General features: G+C 27.5%; 5 protein-coding genes across 12 annotated transcripts; 1 reads left to right on the top strand and 4 right to left on the bottom strand.

The window, feature by feature from the left end:
* Positions 1-239: 239 nt before the first annotated feature.
* LOC140670186 (motile sperm domain-containing protein 1) lies at positions 240-2,616 on the top strand. The gene is made up of 6 exons (XM_072900756.1): positions 240-559; positions 817-993; positions 1,089-1,252; positions 1,334-1,493; positions 1,759-1,902; positions 1,983-2,616. Exons 2-6 carry the CDS (start codon positions 849-851, stop codon positions 2,012-2,014), a joined length of 645 nt encoding a protein of 214 aa, XP_072756857.1. The 5' UTR covers positions 240-559; positions 817-848; the 3' UTR covers positions 2,015-2,616.
* LOC140670184 (eukaryotic translation initiation factor 4E type 2) lies at positions 2,458-5,006 on the bottom strand. Of its 2 annotated transcripts, none has more exons than XM_072900755.1 (6): positions 4,657-5,006; positions 4,056-4,146; positions 3,748-3,969; positions 3,466-3,618; positions 3,175-3,383; positions 2,458-3,099 (listed from the first exon to the last, which is right to left on the bottom strand). In XM_072900755.1, exons 1-5 carry the CDS (start codon positions 4,674-4,676, stop codon positions 3,228-3,230), a joined length of 642 nt encoding a protein of 213 aa, XP_072756856.1. In that variant the 5' UTR covers positions 4,677-5,006; the 3' UTR covers positions 2,458-3,099; positions 3,175-3,227. The 2 variants fall into 2 exon arrangements, with proteins under 2 accessions (XP_072756856.1, XP_072756855.1); XM_072900754.1 differs by having other exon boundaries at positions 3,724-3,969; positions 4,657-4,998.
* Positions 5,007-5,368: 362 nt separating this feature from the next.
* LOC140670212 (uncharacterized) lies at positions 5,369-8,040 on the bottom strand. The gene is made up of 5 exons (XM_072900787.1): positions 7,908-8,040; positions 7,524-7,741; positions 6,741-6,940; positions 6,211-6,404; positions 5,369-5,641 (listed from the first exon to the last, which is right to left on the bottom strand). The coding sequence occupies exons 3-5, from the start codon at positions 6,935-6,937 to the stop codon at positions 5,472-5,474; spliced, it is 561 nt and encodes a 186-aa protein (XP_072756888.1). The 5' UTR covers positions 6,938-6,940; positions 7,524-7,741; positions 7,908-8,040; the 3' UTR covers positions 5,369-5,471.
* A 646-nt stretch (positions 8,041-8,686) lies between these two features.
* On the bottom strand, positions 8,687-15,741 carry LOC140670384 (uncharacterized). 5 transcript variants are annotated; one of them, XM_072900938.1, is made up of 21 exons: positions 15,637-15,741; positions 14,263-14,856; positions 13,981-14,141; positions 13,787-13,900; positions 13,549-13,701; positions 13,298-13,458; positions 13,143-13,212; positions 12,553-12,735; positions 12,264-12,477; positions 11,909-12,005; positions 11,514-11,725; positions 11,221-11,419; positions 10,825-11,070; positions 10,616-10,735; positions 10,388-10,530; positions 10,123-10,309; positions 9,872-9,959; positions 9,666-9,785; positions 9,416-9,574; positions 9,222-9,323; positions 8,687-9,054 (listed from the first exon to the last, which is right to left on the bottom strand). In XM_072900938.1, the coding sequence occupies exons 2-21, from the start codon at positions 14,786-14,788 to the stop codon at positions 8,884-8,886; spliced, it is 3,426 nt and encodes a 1,141-aa protein (XP_072757039.1). In that variant the 5' UTR covers positions 14,789-14,856; positions 15,637-15,741; the 3' UTR covers positions 8,687-8,883. The 5 variants fall into 5 exon arrangements, with proteins under 5 accessions (XP_072757039.1, XP_072757038.1, XP_072757042.1 ...); XM_072900937.1 differs by having other exon boundaries at positions 15,599-15,713; XM_072900941.1 differs by having other exon boundaries at positions 15,689-15,704.
* Positions 15,742-16,423: 682 nt separating this feature from the next.
* On the bottom strand, positions 16,424-18,628 carry Rpl7 (ribosomal protein L7). Of its 3 annotated transcripts, none has more exons than XM_072900778.1 (6): positions 18,513-18,628; positions 17,953-18,067; positions 17,648-17,823; positions 17,301-17,548; positions 16,886-16,983; positions 16,424-16,575 (listed from the first exon to the last, which is right to left on the bottom strand). In XM_072900778.1, exons 1-6 carry the CDS (start codon positions 18,521-18,523, stop codon positions 16,465-16,467), a joined length of 759 nt encoding a protein of 252 aa, XP_072756879.1. In that variant the 5' UTR covers positions 18,524-18,628; the 3' UTR covers positions 16,424-16,464. The 3 variants fall into 3 exon arrangements, with proteins under 3 accessions (XP_072756879.1, XP_072756877.1, XP_072756878.1); XM_072900776.1 differs by lacking the exon at positions 18,513-18,628 and adding an exon at positions 18,323-18,417; XM_072900777.1 differs by lacking the exon at positions 18,513-18,628 and having other exon boundaries at positions 17,953-18,102.
* Between the last annotated feature and the right edge of the window lie 39 nt (positions 18,629-18,667).

Below are 18,667 nucleotides of genomic sequence, written 5' to 3'. Positions count from 1 at the left end.
TTGGTCACTGATGGCATTCTTATTTGACAACCTAACCTGACATAGCAACTAACAGGTAGACGTAATGTCACGCGATTGGCTATCAAATAGAGAATTATTAAAGTCCCGAAAATTTTTCTATTCGATAGCCAATCGCGTGACAGGGTGTTTATTTACACGCGTGGTACGTTTCTGTTACAAAATTCTGAACCATGACGTACAAATATCTAGAAGCGATGCCTACATTCGAGTTAGAACTGTGTCAGACTGTATGATACGCGAATGTATCTCGTTGGTAGCTATAACGATGATCAAAAGGAGATTTATTCATTTGTAAATATTTTTGTAAATATTCATACATATACAGCCTTGACACGCGGCGCGAAGTCTAATCAACGAAATGTCATTCATTTTTATACGTCATTCGTAAAATCTCACTGTATGTGTGGTGATTTTATTCAGATAACAATTAGCGTTGTCTGATACTTGGATTCCCTTCGAGTGTGAATCTGGAAAATTAATTTTTTAATCATACCAATCCTGATTGTATTTGTTAATTTGCAAGCACATAAATTCACAGGTGTGTATATTACACAAATTATCTTTATATATAATTTATGCTCCTTGCAATGGATAATTTTTAAACACCTTATATATCAGGTTATAAATTTATTCTTTTAAATTAATTTAATAAATATATTTAAAGTCACTTTATTTACGTACATAATTTTCTACCTGTAAAAAAAAAGATGTACAAATTTATATATAAAATTATACTTATAGCAAGCAAAAGATATTTGTGCAAAATACACAATTGCTACATATTATATTTTTCAGGTGTATGGACAACTCAAAATTAAGCAAGTACAATGCCACCGCCATTAGCAGCTACACCTCGGAAATTACCAATTTTTGTGTTTCCACAAAATATCTCGTTCTATTTAGACGATCAATCTACTCACAAACAAGTATTGACTTTGTATAATCCGTATGATTTTCCTGTAAAATTTAAAGGTATCTTTTTTTTCTTTAAAATGTAAATCTAATTTTTATTTTATGTCTGTAATGTCTATGTATGTGTGTGTATGTGTTTAATGTTAATATTTTAGTTTTATGTACTGCACCAAACAAATATCAAGTGGTTGATCCAGAAGGCATAATAAAAGCTAGCTGCTGCGTTGATATTGTTGTCAGGCATACAGCATTGTTGGCAAGTAATTGTAATGTACTTGATAAATTCAGAATACATATGCAAGAATACCCTACTAAGCAGGTAATGTTTATTATATTTAAAACAATGACATAGTCATTGTGAAGACTTATAAATAAGGTAAAATTTTGCAAATCATGCTAGGTGATTGGTAAACGAGATGTTGAAGCTAAACTTCTCTCTGGAACGACAGAAACAGCTGGAAGGTCAACACCAGATCCAGATATGTTTCAACAGCTGCCAATAAATGAAAGCAGGCAGCAACAATCTTATGCACTTATAACCCGAAATAAGACGATAGATAGTGAGTAAATATATTACAATTATTTTAAACCAAACCTAAATTTTTTAGATGTATTGTGATAATATATTTTGCACCAAGAAAATAAAATAACCAAGATTTTATATTTCTATATCATAAAATGATTGATGATTCTAAATTGATACATATATAAAAGATTGTGCCAAAGATAAATTGAATCCTCATTGGAGATCATAATTATTACAAAACAATTACCTTGGCAAAAAATAAATAGCACACTATATAAATATAAATGATTAAATTTTAGGAGGTACAAATTATGTAGCACTCATCACAGGAATTATATGCATAATTGGACTGCTTCTACCTACTGAAGGAGAACAAAGTCATAGGGTGCCTGATTATCTCCATCTTTCTGTGAACTTTAAATTAATATTCTCATTTGTATTAGGTAAATATAAATATATATAACCTTGAATATATATATTTCTCCCATGCGTTTCTAAAATTAATGTAATAATTTTGTTGCAGGTATGGTTGCAAATATTGTTTTAGGGCTATAAAATCCTCAGCTTTTTATATAAAAATCTTTGTATACAGGATAAAATTATAGGATAAAAATACAATTAATACAAGACTTTTTCATATTGGGCCTCCTTTCTTATGGAATACACCCAATTCTAGTCTATAAACATTATATCGACCAAAATACCAATATTTCTTTATCATAATTATTATAATTTTTATAAAAATATATATATATAAATATATCATAATATATATAATTATTTTTATTATTTTAAATAGTCCTATTTTAAATCTGAAAAATCGTTTTACGTGATGATATAAAAACCATATTCTGGCTCATGACTTAGGCCTACTTGGAAAACCAATGTAATGTTATTGTTTGAATTACGCGTTTATGTATATGTACATACCGAAGATAAATGTTACATCTCCTATATGATGTAATATATATGTTCTTTTGCTAACTTATTTGAAAATCTTTGTTGTATGTGTATAGAATCATAATATATTTTTCAATTCATAATAATTATCACTTATACATTTTGCGCAATGCGATCTCATGTGTACAGCTAGATAAGGGTCTTCCTCTGTATATAAAGTTAAAATTAAGTTTTAAATATTAAAAACATTTGTAACAGTGAATGCAATCTTCGTTTTTTTACAGTTATGTGCAGCATCTGTATGGTATAATACAAAATTAACTTAAAATAAAATATGATCCAATTATTGATACTTGTAAACCAAGAAAAATAATCCAAATCTGTATTTAATTTTTATGTTTTTACACACACACACACACATATATATATATAATCCTTAAAAAAAAAAAAAAAAACAATTTTAAAAGAGATAATTTTGTGTGAGAAACATTTATGCGAAATTGGATAAACAAAATTTAAGATAGATAATTTTTTTTATATTACATATCTTGGAAATAAGGGCATTTATTTATTTCTTATCAATGTGAATTCATTATTTACATAAGTTACAACACAGAGACACTTGTGAATAAAGTGTATCGTCAAATGGATGTTTTCAAAACTTTCCACGTCTTATTTATTTTCTGTCAAATAGATGTGCAATCTCCTGGGAGGTATGAAACTGTTGCATCTTTGAAAACCTTGACAATAATTTAGATAACGAAAAATCTTCAAGATCTGTTTGATATTGCTTTATATCAGATTGTTTAACTTACCTTATGTTTGTCAGAAGGCTTGTAATATGTCTCATTCTCAAAATTATATAACTTTAGAGCCGATGTACACTCTTCATACTGTCATTGTGAGTTTTGTACTCCATAGAGGCACTAGCAGGAAGATGTAATACTCTTCTTAATGTATCTCTAATTCGCGCTGTTGTTGCTACATCTGATGCAGTCTTATTCCATACACATATTACGTCTTCCTATTAACAAAAAAAAATTTTAATGTTAGTAAAGAGTTTATTACATTTGTGTAAGTTAAAATAAATATGGAAATTAATTTACCTGAAATCTTATCGATACAACAGCTCCACAAATTTCTTCTCCTACCATAAATTGCTCACCTAACATTGCCAATATAAGATTTTCCCAACATCTAGATACTAAACCTTTTCGTAATCTTACTATCCATTTACCACCTTTTTGATTTGCTTCATCCTACAAAAAATAAATAATATATAAGTTTTGCATATATAATGCATATATATTTATGAATATAATATTTAAATATAATAAATATAATGTACAAAATAGTACATTTACCTCCCATATGGGTTTTATACCAACTTTGAAAAGATGAAAATCTGTATGTACTGTAAGTTCTGATGGTCGTACTAAATGACTATAAAGACCCCAAAACTGTTCTACACTTGCAAACCTACCGACCAGCTTTAAATTTTGGACATAATTTTGTATGCTAGTTTGTTTGCCAAGGCCACTACGTCGACTGTACCAAAGTGCATAAGCATATTGTAATTTATGCTCATTTGGATTTATTTCTATTGGAGGCTATAAACAGATAATTATCAAATATTTTTATTCAATGGTAATATCTAAATATTCATATACCAATAAAATCTCTGAATCTCACTCACAGGTGGACCTTTTTCGACCTTTTGATTATCCTTTGATTGAGACTCCTCGTCTTCAACTGTACTCTCCTCAGTAGCCTTTAATCTGTAAGTGCTGTCATAATTTATAAGATAAGTAAAAAATATATATCTGCACATCTACATATCTTAAATATTTATTATTATATTATGTATTAATAAATATCAAAATCTTTGCTGAAATTGTATTTCATTTTAATTCTTCCATATGTTTAAAACATAGTAACAATGTCAGTTTTTTTTTTTAAATGTAATTATTAAAAAAATAAATTGTCACAAAATGTTGACATTGGCTATTATTAAAGTGAAAGGTTATGACGATGAAAGTATTAAATATTGTTAAGAAAATTGAAGAGATACCTCACCACTAATCCGACTAAATTACTACGTCTATTGTTACGTCAAAAAAGCATATTTTCACCGAGATAAGGATGAATTAAATGCTTTGTGATAAACGATTGTTATCCAACAACGAAAATATTTATTTTGACGTATATTTTCACTATGTGTATTCAAACATGTATCTAACCTCGAAAAACACCCGTGAAGAAACACGATGAAATAAAGGGAGAACACTTTCACTTACGTCTCGTATTTATTGGACATGTTTTCGGTTGCTGAGATACAAACGATATAAGTGATATCGCACTAAATTGCTATGACTGCGGCGAGTATGTCTCTCACGAAAAACGTGAATAAAAATATAAAAGTTTTTTTTTCAGAACACACACTTTCTTCTTCTACGATTTTCGCTCTCACGTTGAGCTCTCACATCTGCGGTGTGTTTTCGATAAACTGTTGATCTTTTCCTAGCACCTTCCCTTCTCTTTTCTTTTTTTTTCTCGTCACTTTGTCATTGCAGAGATTTTATACTCATACGTTGGTTATACGAGATATCGATAGCTGCTAACAGCGGATTTTACAAAACGGCGTTGCGTTTATCGATTACCGATTTAAGAATGACATAATTATATATATATATATATATATATATATATATATATATATATATATATATATATATATATATACATATATATAACTGATGTGAATTATTCTGTTTTATATATACTGATTTATACGAAAAATAAAAACATTTCCTATTGCAGGTATTTCAATATTATATGTTTTTGATTAAATGCCACAAGAATTTTAATACATTATTGAACACACATTAGATTGAAAAAAAAGTATATATATATATATAATTAGAAGAATAATAATTCGATATTTATAATGAATTATTATTACTTTCAAAAGAAAAGATGTAAAAACTCGTTTAATATATTATATTAAACTAAAGTAAATCGTTCATTTTTATTTGGAAAAATTTTATATAATAAAATGAAAATGTAGAATAAGTACATGTATAAAAAATATTCCGCAACGAGACATTTGTTCCTATTGCTTGAATTCTACTTTGAGTCTCTTCATGATCTCTTCTCGCTGATACATGACCTCTTTATAGCACAAAGGTGAAAACACGATTGGACATTCATACTGTACGGTCTCGATACATTTTGTGTCTTGTGCACCATCTGCATCGAATCTGAATTGTGAAATAGACTCCACTGAAAAGCAAATAGCTTTATTTGAATATACGATTTTCTTCAGATGTAGATAAGGGCCCAGATAACACAAGCTATTCAAAAAGAATTCATTTTATAAAATGTATTCTATATGTATTTCAAAAGGGACTTAAAATTGGTGACATAAAAATGAATTCTTTTCGAATAGCTTGTGTTATCTGGAGGGGGGAGGGGGAATGTCCCTAGCAGCATACATGTTCGAAAGATGTTTATAAGAAATCCATAGAATGTTAAAACATATTTTAATATCCTGTGAATCTCTTATAAATCTTATATATCTTTTGAACATATGTGCTGATAGGAGTATAATTGCACTAAACATCAGCATTACAGATCTGAATTTTAATTCAATGTAAAGACGAAAAATGTTTGAAAATTAATTATTTAAAATAATTTCTATAAAATATTCATATACGCATTTAAAAATAACGTCAAAGACAAATTTTTTAAATATCTATTCATAAAAATATTATTTTATTTTCCTATATATTTCTCTCTCGATTTATATAGAACAAAATAAAATTAATGAATCAGAAGTCGTGTTTACTTACAACAGCAGAAATTGAAGAAGCAAGTTTCATGCTTAGAACTGATGACGTAGCCATTATTGTGATCAGGTTTGACGGCGTAGTGTCCGTGCGCTACGTTCCGAATCATTGGTAAGTGACTTAAATGTTCCGTATACTGCACGGAATATTTCCAATGATCATAATTTCCGCTTTCTGCGATCACATTAAAATCTTCTCTGCAACATGAAATTAAACGGGCAATCAATTAATAGAAAAAAAGTTTAAAAGAAGATATGCAACATAAAAAAATTATTTCTCATTTTTTAAAATTAAATTATAATATTATTGTTTTTGATTTCAAAGACAAGAAAAAAAGATTAAACTGTAGTATATATAAATAAATAAGTAAATAAATAAATAAATATATATATATATATACATATATATATATATATGTTAATATATAAATATGAATTTAATCTTTTTTTAATTTACGATTTTTCTCTTTTGATAACAAACGTAATAATATATTCCTATTTTACAAAAGATATTTAAATCTTATTCCTACTTACATTGTTGGATTCAACTTTTTCATGTTGCTAAAATCAGCCACGAATTCCCACACATGCTTAGGATTCGAGTTATTTACGATGGCTTCAAACATCACTTGATGCTTCTTCTTATAAATAAATAGTATATAAATAACCAAAGCGCCTAAAACACTATTTACTATGGTTCTTGTTTTCCATCTCATGGGATTGAAACTCATTTTCTGCATCAGTAGAAAAATAATCATTTCAAACACGTATTTTTATTAATTTCCTCATCTGTTTCGATAATTAAAAAATCGCTCTCGAATAATATATACATCTAAAAATCGAATAAGAGCGTTTCTCTTTATATATATTTTTTTAAATATATTATAATTTAATATATATTATATATAAATTTTAATTTTGTTAAAATTATTTAACTTAATTTAATTTAATTTTGAAGCACATGTGGTATTGAAGTCATACAACATCTTTACAATCGTGATAAAATAACATAGTATATATATATATATATATATATATATATATATATATATATAAAACAAATATATTTAAATTAATAAAATTCTAGACAAAGTAAAAGTAAAATAAAATGTGCAAGAATAAAATGTATTTAACATTCTTTCAAAATTTGTAATCTTCTAAAGATATATATTTTCGTTTTCGTAGAGGCTTCGGAAACGTATACAAGATGTAAATTACACTTGATAAATTACAATTGATCAAAATTGATTCATTCTGTACTTCGAATATCATTACGAAAATAAGAATATTTTAAGATAAATGAAATTTTACACTTACCACTGTTATATTTTAACAACGATTGGCGCGGCTTGGTACAAGTATGCAAGTAACTTCCGGTCGGGTGTTATCAGTTCGATTAGAGAGAAGATTCGGGAGACTGCGATAGGAACAGCCTTGCGATAGACTCTCGGCGACTCTACTCGGTACATCTCACGTCCCATCAGCTAACCAGTGTTTTTTCCTACGCCTCATTACGTCATATCTCAGGGCCGTTACTTCGAAGAAAAAAATAAAATTTTTTAAATGCGTGTTTCTAATGTAAAGAATAAATATATACTTCAAATATTTGCACATTTATATGATTAATTTGTTATTGGCACTTTAGACAATTTTGTGTAAAAAGATTCATGTCAACGTGTATCTCTATATCTCAATTTTTACCTGAATCGCCATCTCTTCATGATTTGAAACAAATCTTTTTTTGCTTGAATATATATCAGTTAATTTATTTTTTCCTCTTATTTCTTTTTAAATAAACGATATTCTCCTGTTTGTCATTCAGATGCTGTTGCGTGTCTTGAGATCTTTGCGAGATTTTAAAAAATGAATACGCACCTGTACGCATTATTTGTTCGGTATGTTTTGAATTGCGATGCATCATGCCATCGCGAGATGGCGTATCGGGATCTGTCATGTGATCGCACATGTCGGAATCTGTCAGAATGTGTTCAAAAATTCTACTTATAAAGTGGCGTTTCTGATTAACCAATCAGAAGCAAAGATTTCATTGTCCTGATTGGTCAATCAAATGCTACTTTAGTTTAAGGATAAAATTTCCGAACGCACTCTCACGTGATCTTACACGTGCGTATTGGCGCGTATTCGATTTTGTATTCGCACAGTTACAGGTAAATTACAACTTGTCAAACGACGAGGAAGTTTCTTTAATGTGGTTTATAGTGCTAAACGAGAAGATAAAATTATAACGAGTTTAATTTTTCCATTATTGTTTCACACAAAATATATGTGTGATATAAACTTTCAGATACATGTAGGCTTACCAAGAGAATTAGTTAACAAAGTTAAAATAACTAAAAAATTAAAAAATGATATTTATAAAATGTCGCTGTTAGGGGTATGTATTTGTGTATATGTGCTATTATCCTGGATATGTATCCGACATCATAGTTGTTAGTAAATGTTGCAATTTAATAACAGAGTTTGGTGCTTAAGATTACATTTCTTTATTAAATTATTAAATTCATAATGTCGTTTACGTCATTACATGTCAATTACGTAACAATTATGAATCAATGTATATACAATTTCATAATTTTTGAACTAAGAGTTTAAAAATGTAAGAAAAAATATTCTTCTACATATTGCAGATATTCTTTCTATAGAAGAAACTTTATAGTCATCGAGTTGAAGCATTATCTTTAGCAAGTACACATTCCACATGCGACGATAGTGAAGAGTTCAATTTGTGAGATGTGGACATTAACGTGAAGTTTAATAATCTCATTAAACCATTTTGATAACCTACCATAAGCCACAAATAACTCCATGCATTTGGATTCCAAGCCACCTAAAACATATTTTGTTTTCTTATCAGTAGTTTGTTCCTAATTATTTATTTTTTTCATTATTATAGAAAACAAAAGAAATTTATTTTTGAAATATATAAATAATTTAATAAAATTTTATGATTTTAATTATTCTGTACAAAATAGGAAAGAATTATGGTCAATTTACCTTGTTTGCAGAAGTAAATGGATATTGTTCAATAGGAATGGATGACAATGTGTTATTATGCAGAGTATGTTGTTTATCTTTAATTATTTTTTCCTTTGGACCCTATATGATTAATAAAACAACAAAGAAAATCAGTTATTGATATTATTAAAATAATTCAGATAATGTATATACATTTATAAATAATCACTCACTGTTAATTTATCATGAAAGATGATTCCAAAACGATCTTTACACTCATTATAGGTTTCTGGCATATAACAATAATCTTTAGAATTCTTTTTGTCATTTTTATTTTCATTTTTGCTTTGACCCTCTTCTAAGAAATCTACTGTTTTAATGAACGAGTTTAACTGAAAAAAAATTATTTTACAAAAATTAAAAGAACTAAAATTTATAAAAATTAAAAGAATTACATATATAATGGAATATAATTATTTATACCTGTCGTTTCTTAGACAATAATTTTTCTGTATATAATAATTGATGAGGAAAGATGGTTATTACTTCTCCTGCTAAAGTACCATGTGCGATACTGTTAGCATAATCAGAAACAGTAATACTCTAAAAATTGAATATATTATTTAAAAAGTTTTAAAATCGATTATAAATCAAAAAGATAAATGGCAATAATAATAGATAATTCTTACATAAGTCGGTGAATTAGTTGGCAAAATCGGGCCGTACTTATATCCATATTCTCTCAACGGAATTATACAAGATTGCGAATATTGGTACCTGTAAGAATAATCATATTGAAAATAATGATAATTATTATTATATTGTGTATTTATTATATATATATATACATATATATATTTGTTTTATATTAAATATTATTATATAATTATTATTATATTATTAATTGTTAATATTCGTATATAAAGTAACAAATACTTACCCAAGCGCATCATCGAAACTTGTAACTGAACCCGGCCAATGTGTCATCCACGTACCATCGAGTATTATACCCTTTTTCGCACACTGTCGTGGTGCGCTTGTATCTTCCAAATCCCAAAACTTATACGTTCTATCTGTACTTCCAGAAGCCAAAAATCGACTTTTGCCATATGGAACTAATGCTACCACTATGCAAAGTAAAAAAATAAATCAATAAATTTACGTTCTATTTTCTTATTTACAGAGATGAAATAATATACACTTACTGCTAACTCTGTGGTGATGAGCGAAGAAATGTTGGAATGCATTTATAAGTTTTGTATTTTTTCGTACATTGAGTAACATAGGACAGGTAGTCGTGAGATCCCACAATGCGATATAACCATTGGTGAAACCTGCCGCGATGATACTAAAAGATATTTACATTCGTGTTATTTTTAAAAATTACAATATGCAAATTTTAAAAAGAATAATTTAAATTAAAGACGTATTACTTATGTCCATGTTCCTTTGTCCATGATAACTTCATGCATTGCCAATCTTGTTTGTTACTGTCATATAATAAATGATTCACCACTAGTGTTATTACCGGGTCAGTCTTGTAAATCGGCAACCTTTGTGTAAATCACAATAAAAATATTATAAATAACGGAAAGCTTGATAGCAGTCGATGAAATTATAATGAAATCGTAATACGACTCACGAATTATATTCTGTTTTTTCGAATTTAAGTTCATCGGGAAATGGTAATGAATAAATATTTACGCATCCATCCGAGCATGCGGCCGCAAGCAATCCCATTCGTCTAAGCTTATTTTCTTCAGCTTTATAATTTCCAAGATCAATATCCTGGTAACATCCTGATGGACACCATTCCAAGCACCAAATTGTACCATTATTATGTGCAATTGCATAAGCTAAAACGGGTGTTTCATTTGTACTATCGACGCTGAAAAAAAGAGAATATATAAGATACGCTTTCAATAACATCATAAATCATTAACAATGAATATAATTATGTGTAAAAATTAAATTAAATAATAGTGTCAATTGAATCCTTCCTCACATTAATTCATTCTATATACACTTTTAGACCTACTTGTGATTTAAACTTCTAACGTTCCATATTTGTATGATATTTGATCCGGAATATTTATTTCCTACAGTATATTTGTTTTCCATAGTAGGGTGTGTGCTGATTGCAACATATTGTGCTGGGTTTTTCGTATACATTGGTGATGGGATAGGTAACCATGCTAACGCCCATACAGGGCCACCGACAAAAAATGTTGGTACAGCTAAAAAACATTATGGTTTAATTTTAGTGTATCAATTACTAAATATTTCAATAAATTATAATTTGTGTGTATGTAGCAAAGTCTCAGAATATACCTTCATAAATATCGCTCTCAAATCTATTTAGACGCTTCCACTCATCATCGTCAGAATTTTCTACATCTTTTGGTGAATTAAATTTCACATTTTTGATGGCCATTGAAATTGTTAATTCCGGAAGATATTTTATAGCGTTATTATCTTGCAATAATGTAAAGGTATTTGGCATATTGTCTTCGAATAATGTTAGTTCATAATTTTTTAATTCACTGTTGCAAATAACAAAAAAAGTAAATAAGATTTTTTAAATAAAATATTAGCTTTGTTAATGTTAAATTATAAATTGAAAAGTTAATAAATTATAAATTGATTAATTAATTTAAAACCAAACTTAAATTTTTAATAACATGTTTGATGTATAATAATCTAGTTATGCAAGAGAGAGTACTTACAATTCCAACGTCCAATTCAAAGTTGGCTTGTAGATTTCAGTTGATTGTGGCTTTTGCGATATTTCTTTATCTAAGAAACCCATTTTATTATATATTCCTAAAATTTCGTAAATAATATATTATTAAAAATATTTTTATTAATATTAATTTACATTCTCTATAAACTAGTTTAATCCAATTCGATATGAAATTAATCTTCTATTATATTTTATAATATAATTTTATAGTAAACCGATAACAAGATTAATAAAAGAATAATCTTACAATAAATTGAATGTACTAGTGTAAGATCATTTTTGTGGTGCACTAATACATCAGTTAAAATCATTGAAATAATATGGTTCGTTTAACTTACTTGTGCCATCGGAGCTTATCTGTGTTTGTTTCGAATGCTTTTGTTTTACATTTAATTCTATTATATCTTCTTCTGATGAATCCTCATCTTCTTTGTCTTTTTCGAAATCAGAATGTTTATCTAAATCCTCGCTGCCTGAATGAGCTTCTGTTACATGAGCTATGATTTTGTCTTTAGAATCTGCAGAAAACTTGCAAATTTTACATATAAAATTCTAGAAAAGAAAAATATATTTTATTTATATGCTTAAAAATTTTGAAATATCGCAAAAATTGTAAATACAGCATACCTCTTGTGGAATGAAGTTACATTGAGAATAATGTTCACAAATGCTTTCATAAGAGGAGCATGTATAAGTACAGCCTAATTGTTTACAAGATGTGGTACCTTGTGAAGCTATTTCATTCTTCCATATACCTTTCCAAACGGCTGGTATCTTTTTTCTAAGTTCTGGCATTTGTATTACATTTTTCTAAAACAAATATATACATATAGTCCTATTTTCACTAATATTATTTAATTTTTTCTTTGACTGATATAAGGTTTCAATTTTCTTTTACATAGAAAAAGATTATCACTGACATATATTTTTTTCAATTTTATGTGTTTTATATATTTTTATAATTATAAATCTCATAAGTTAAGATTCTATTAATCTATTTAAATTAACTAAACATAACATGATTTTTTCATCTATTTTTTCTGTGAAATCTGATTGGTCAGAATCCTTGTTATTTTCTTATTTATTTTTATGAACTTTTTAATTATATATATCATAAAATTGATCTGCCTTAAATTAGCCCAAGAATTTATCATTTATGCCTACATTACATATACTTATATAAGTTTATAAACATAATGAATGAAATTTTAACGTACAATCATAGAAGAATCAAGTTTTATTTTCATCCCATCTTGTTCTTTCATAGACTCAAATACCTTTGTTGCTCTGTAATTACAAAAAGAATTGTATTATATATATTACAAAATTATAATTAATAAGACAGTTTTATTAAAGTTTTATTTTTATCTACTTCTGTGCTGCTTTCCGTTTTGTTCGTTCTATTAGTATAACTGATGTTTCTTTATCTTTATTTTCTTCTAATTGTCTATGATAACGTTCATGCATTTCCATGGAAGAAGGCATCATAACAGCTTTACAAATGGGGCATGTCATCATTAAGGCTTGTTTTTCCTGTAACAAAAAAATAAGTAAATATAAAGTATATTATGTATGTGTATATATATATACATAAAACATATACTTCTATACTTTTATACTCACTTCTTCAGATTTTCCACAAAACTGCATATGTGATATAAAACCATTGACACTCCGTTTTGTATCTTCACATTTTTCACAAGTTAAATATTTCTTTTTTTGCTTAAGAGCACGAGTTAATACTTGTTTTAATAATTTAATATCATTTTCAAAGTCCTGTAGACAAACTCGGTTTTAAAATTAATATAACTTTTTATTAGTGATGTAAAATGTTTTATAATACAATTAAAAATATTATTACCAATGGTTCCTCATGTTTTTGCCAAGCCATGTTATTATGTCGATGCAAGTTATGTGAAGTCCATTGTCTTTTTGGTATTTGTTGATTACATTTAGCACAAGTTACTAATTGTACCTGTAAGTGAAAATTTAAATTGAATTATATATGTTATATAATCAGTAATGCTAATATTTCTAAAATATATTACAACTTACAATTTTTGCAATATTTGGGGAATCTGTATTTGTTGTACCATTTTCAATATTTGTAACACTATCTGCTGTTGTATTCATTTCATCTAAGTCTAAATCGTTATGTTCCAGTGTTTCTAATTGAGAAACATCTTTTCTTGTCGTTTTAGGGATGTATTCCGAATCTAAAGAATCATTATTATTCAAATCATGACATTCAAATAAATAAAGAAGAGCAAATAAGAGCCAGCATGATAGTATAGGATGAATATACAATATGTTAGAATATATTAGCAATTCCCTTACCGCAGCCACGTCCTCGACCTCGTCTCCTTCCTCTACTAACTGGACGCCCACGCTTTTTGACAAAAGATTCATCTTCCACATTTGTGGTATCGCTTTCATCGCTTAAATAGCTTATATTTGCAATCCTTTTACTAGTGCGTCTTCTACCACATATCGTATGTGAGGCTTCTATAATGCTATCGAAATTATTTTGCACATCATCATTTTTTGATGTCTTTGGTGTATTTTGATCTATGGAATTATTTTCTATTTTTCTAGGTCTACCCCTTTTTCTTTTGACATTTGGTACTACAGGTACAGATGACTGATTTTGTTCATCATTCTTCACAATCATTTCATTTGTTTTACAATTATCTTGATGTGCTGCATTAGATATACTTTGTAAATCAATATTTTTCTTCATTGCTTCTGACTTTCTTCTTGATTTTTGCATACTTGTCTCATCATGGGATGTTTGAGACAAAATTTGTTGTCTACTTATAAGCTCATCTTCTTCATATACTGTACATTCTTCTTTCGATTTCATTATACCATTATATTCATTATTATTTCATTATCATCTTTGTAAAATAAATTTGTTTTGATATCAGTTTTCTGTAAGTAAAAAAAAGAACTTTAAAAAGTAATAAAAATATCATTATTAACTGCCTTAATATATATTTTTATATTATTCTTAGATGTATCATTTGATTTATGCATAGTGAACATTGACTTTTATGCAACATATCAAATATAAGTTTTTTCTTTATATTTACAAAAAATTACAGAATATAAAAAAATTAAACTAATTGTTACTTTTTTACAGAATATAAAAAAATTAAACTAATTGTTACTTATAAAAATTTAACTTCTATTAGTATGTTAAACTTAATTAAAAAAGAAATAAATTTAATATTTTATCCATACAATACAATTAATTATATTTTTTAGTTTAATATATTTTCAGATTATTTTATAGTATTATAGTATTCTGATAACGTGCAAAAAATATAAAAGAATATCAGGAGAAAAAAAAGAATTTCGTGGATTTGAACATGGAACATGTAATATTGGAATCATGAGTTAGACTTCTTATTTACAACTCCAAAAGAACATAGTGCTCAATCTCTTCAATCATATGGATATATCAGTATTTTCGAGGATAGTTTATATTCGCAATTTTATAAAAAAATTTTTTAATTCCTACAATTTGATAATTATTGTTAAATAATATGATTTTGTGATTCTTTTTCGATAAAATGTGAATAGGTTAGATGTGTCGTAGGTGATTATATGTTATCTCTACTTTGATTTACTTTAATTAATATTAATTTTTATATTATTTTATATTATTTACTTTTAAACACACACATATGTATATATTTTGTTCATTACATTATAATTGATTATAATAAAAATATTTTACACTCGGAACCACATGACAGACCTATGCATTGGCTATATATGCACTATGCACAAACACAAGCAATGCGTATTTTCTTAAAAAGCCAGACTATGATTGGCTACCACATGGTTTTAATGTGAATGTTTCAAACATTTGATTGACCAATCAAAGCAAAGAGTTCTTCCTTTCTCTGCTTTCGTTCAATAAAACGATTCGAAACTTTTGTAGTGTCAAACGGAATGCATTTTCATTCGGTGAACTCAACCGTTTGGTAGCGAATGTGATTGGTTCTTACTTTTAGAACCAACAAATCAACGTCGAGTATTACCGGAAAATTTAATAAGGTTGCCTAATTATCGAGTCAGCTGAATGAAACCATTATTTTATACAAAAAAACGTGGATACAAGACATATTTGATGCAATGCAAATTAATAAACTATATGTTTTCTCTAAAATTGCATAAATTATAATTTCCACTGCACATAAAATATTAAACTTTATCCATTACATATAAACAAATTGATATATTATGTAGATATGAAGCATAGATATATATATAAACATCAATAAAATGAATGGTGGAATAATTTGACATTTATAAATATTTAATATATTGCATGATTTTCTGATAGATATTTTGCAATTTCTTTTTAATTTGCATCTCTATATGTATGTATACAGAACTTATTTGATTTCTATTGATTAAAAAGCACATATTTGTATATAGTTCATAATAGACACATATTATTATTAATTAGGGCAGAACATAAGAAATGTAAATTCAATTAGAACTTTATTTATGAAGATCTTTATAAATTTATACCATTCTTCTGAGAAGTTCATTAATTTTATCTTCTCGGTTTCCGAAGTCACCACCTTCTACGTAATGGTTGGTCTTCTTGCGCCATCCACCATTTGGTGTATTGAGCTAGAAATAATATTAAGGAATTTTATTAAAAATGAATAAAATAAACAAATAAATTATATATATATATATATATTATAAATTAATAAAAGCATTTTAGATATGCAATATAATATGCCTTATATCAATTAATAAAAATGTTTGAGCTCATCTTAGATTGCGATATTGAAATATCATTCATCGATAAGAAAAACTCTTATTACTTTTCGACATAATAGGAGATTAATAGAATAAATTATTCTATAATCATGCCTATGTCGTAATGCAAGATATATGTACTTGATAAATCGTGTATATTTTGAAGAATACATACCTTAAAGGGCCACAGAAAATTGCTGGCATATTTAAATTTCGGGCCAACGGTGAATATCTCATGAATCAAATCTTCAGTACAAATGATATGGGACCGACCTAAGTAAAAACAAAAAAGCAGAAATGAATTTTTATAATTACAATGTGTGATAACACAAGTTACAAAAAAAAAAAAAAAAAAAATTATAACAAATTTTTGTCAATCCTGACCATAAAAACTATGATCAAGTTTTTCCAAAAATTGCTTCATTAATTTTTGACAAACTGGAAGGGAGAATGTTTATATTCTCAAAACTCCCATGGATTTGTCAAAAAATTACTTAAAGTATAATAGCATACATGCTGTTTTAGTATTTTAACGATATTTATCGTCTATTTATGTATAGTATATTATGTAAAAAAAATAATTTACTAACCAAGCTTCTTCTCAATGATGGAATTGCTAGTTATTGGTATACGTTGTCTATTTATCTTGGCAAACCCGCGTTTGTAGATCAACTCACGAACTGATTTTAAATTAGGATATCCCCATGTAATATAAGGCTCGACAATACGTAACATATTAATGGTTGCTTTGTTCAATTTAACAAAGACGCCATTGTTGATTTGTTTTAGACGAAACAGTTGTAATACCTTTCGTACTTTTGGAGCAACTTGGTTAACACTAGAAGAATTACAATTATATTTTAATTATTAAATAAAGAAAATTTAAAGAATCTTGAAAAGATGTGTTTTTATAATGTTAGCGATGATCGATACTTACCCTCGAATACGGATAACAAATGCTAGACGCGCTTCGCCAGGAATATAATAATTTCCACGATTTTTTGCTTGTCGAATCAATCTGATTTCATCTCTCTCCTTTCTCCTGTATTCCTTTACATATTTTTCAGCTCTTTTAAATATTTGTTTCCTTTTCTTGTAGCGATCTGCACGTTGCTATAAAACAAGCAAAGTAATACAAAATAAAAGCATGCCTTTTATATAAGTAATTTTTCTAAATATACAAATATGAAAAATTCAGAAGATAGTTATAATAAATAAAATTTGCTGACATGTAATCATTACCTTGATTGATATTTGTAAACGTGCAGCTTTAACTGCCTCACGGCGTTTCCTTCTCTTCAACACAGATTCCGGCACTGCCGGCAGTTTCTTGGTTGGAACATCAGCTTCCTTTTTTCTGCATGAAAAAATGATCATTTATTTAAGGTATTTTTGCTATTTATCTAAACAGACGAATGTTTAATAAATTAAATTAATTCTTACTAAAATGAGTAATATTATGGAGTAAAAAGAGAGCCTTTAAAGACTTAATGTAAATTTTTTCTTACTTTCGTTTATTGTACAAATATAATAAATAACACAAAAAATAACGTTAATTCATGATTAATGCAAAACCAAATGCGTCTTCGCTTATAATAATAATATAACATGCTTCGTATTGTGGACGATAATGCATCTGCAAATTTCAAGTGAACAATCTTCAGTTTGCTTTTTTAATGTAAAAATATACATCTATTAATATACATGCATAATAATAAATTGTTAATATAATATCTGTGAAATTATAAAATCATACTATCGGCTGATGCAGTTAGATTTTACGAGCTACCAAGGTTACTTACGCGTCAGCCATCTTTCCACGCGGTAAAGGAATCTTTAACCTCTATTTACTTGACGTCAAAGAAACCGGAACTGAAGTGCGCATACGTGATCATCAAGCCAGGATGAGAATTACAAAAATGAATAAATTCACTAGCCTGTCGACCAATAAGAGCAT

Source organism: Anoplolepis gracilipes, chromosome 10 (assembly GCF_047496725.1).
Source record: "Anoplolepis gracilipes chromosome 10, ASM4749672v1, whole genome shotgun sequence".
Lineage (NCBI taxonomy): Eukaryota > Metazoa > Arthropoda > Insecta > Hymenoptera > Formicidae > Anoplolepis > Anoplolepis gracilipes.
This window is presented reverse-complemented; position numbering and strand designations above follow the sequence as displayed.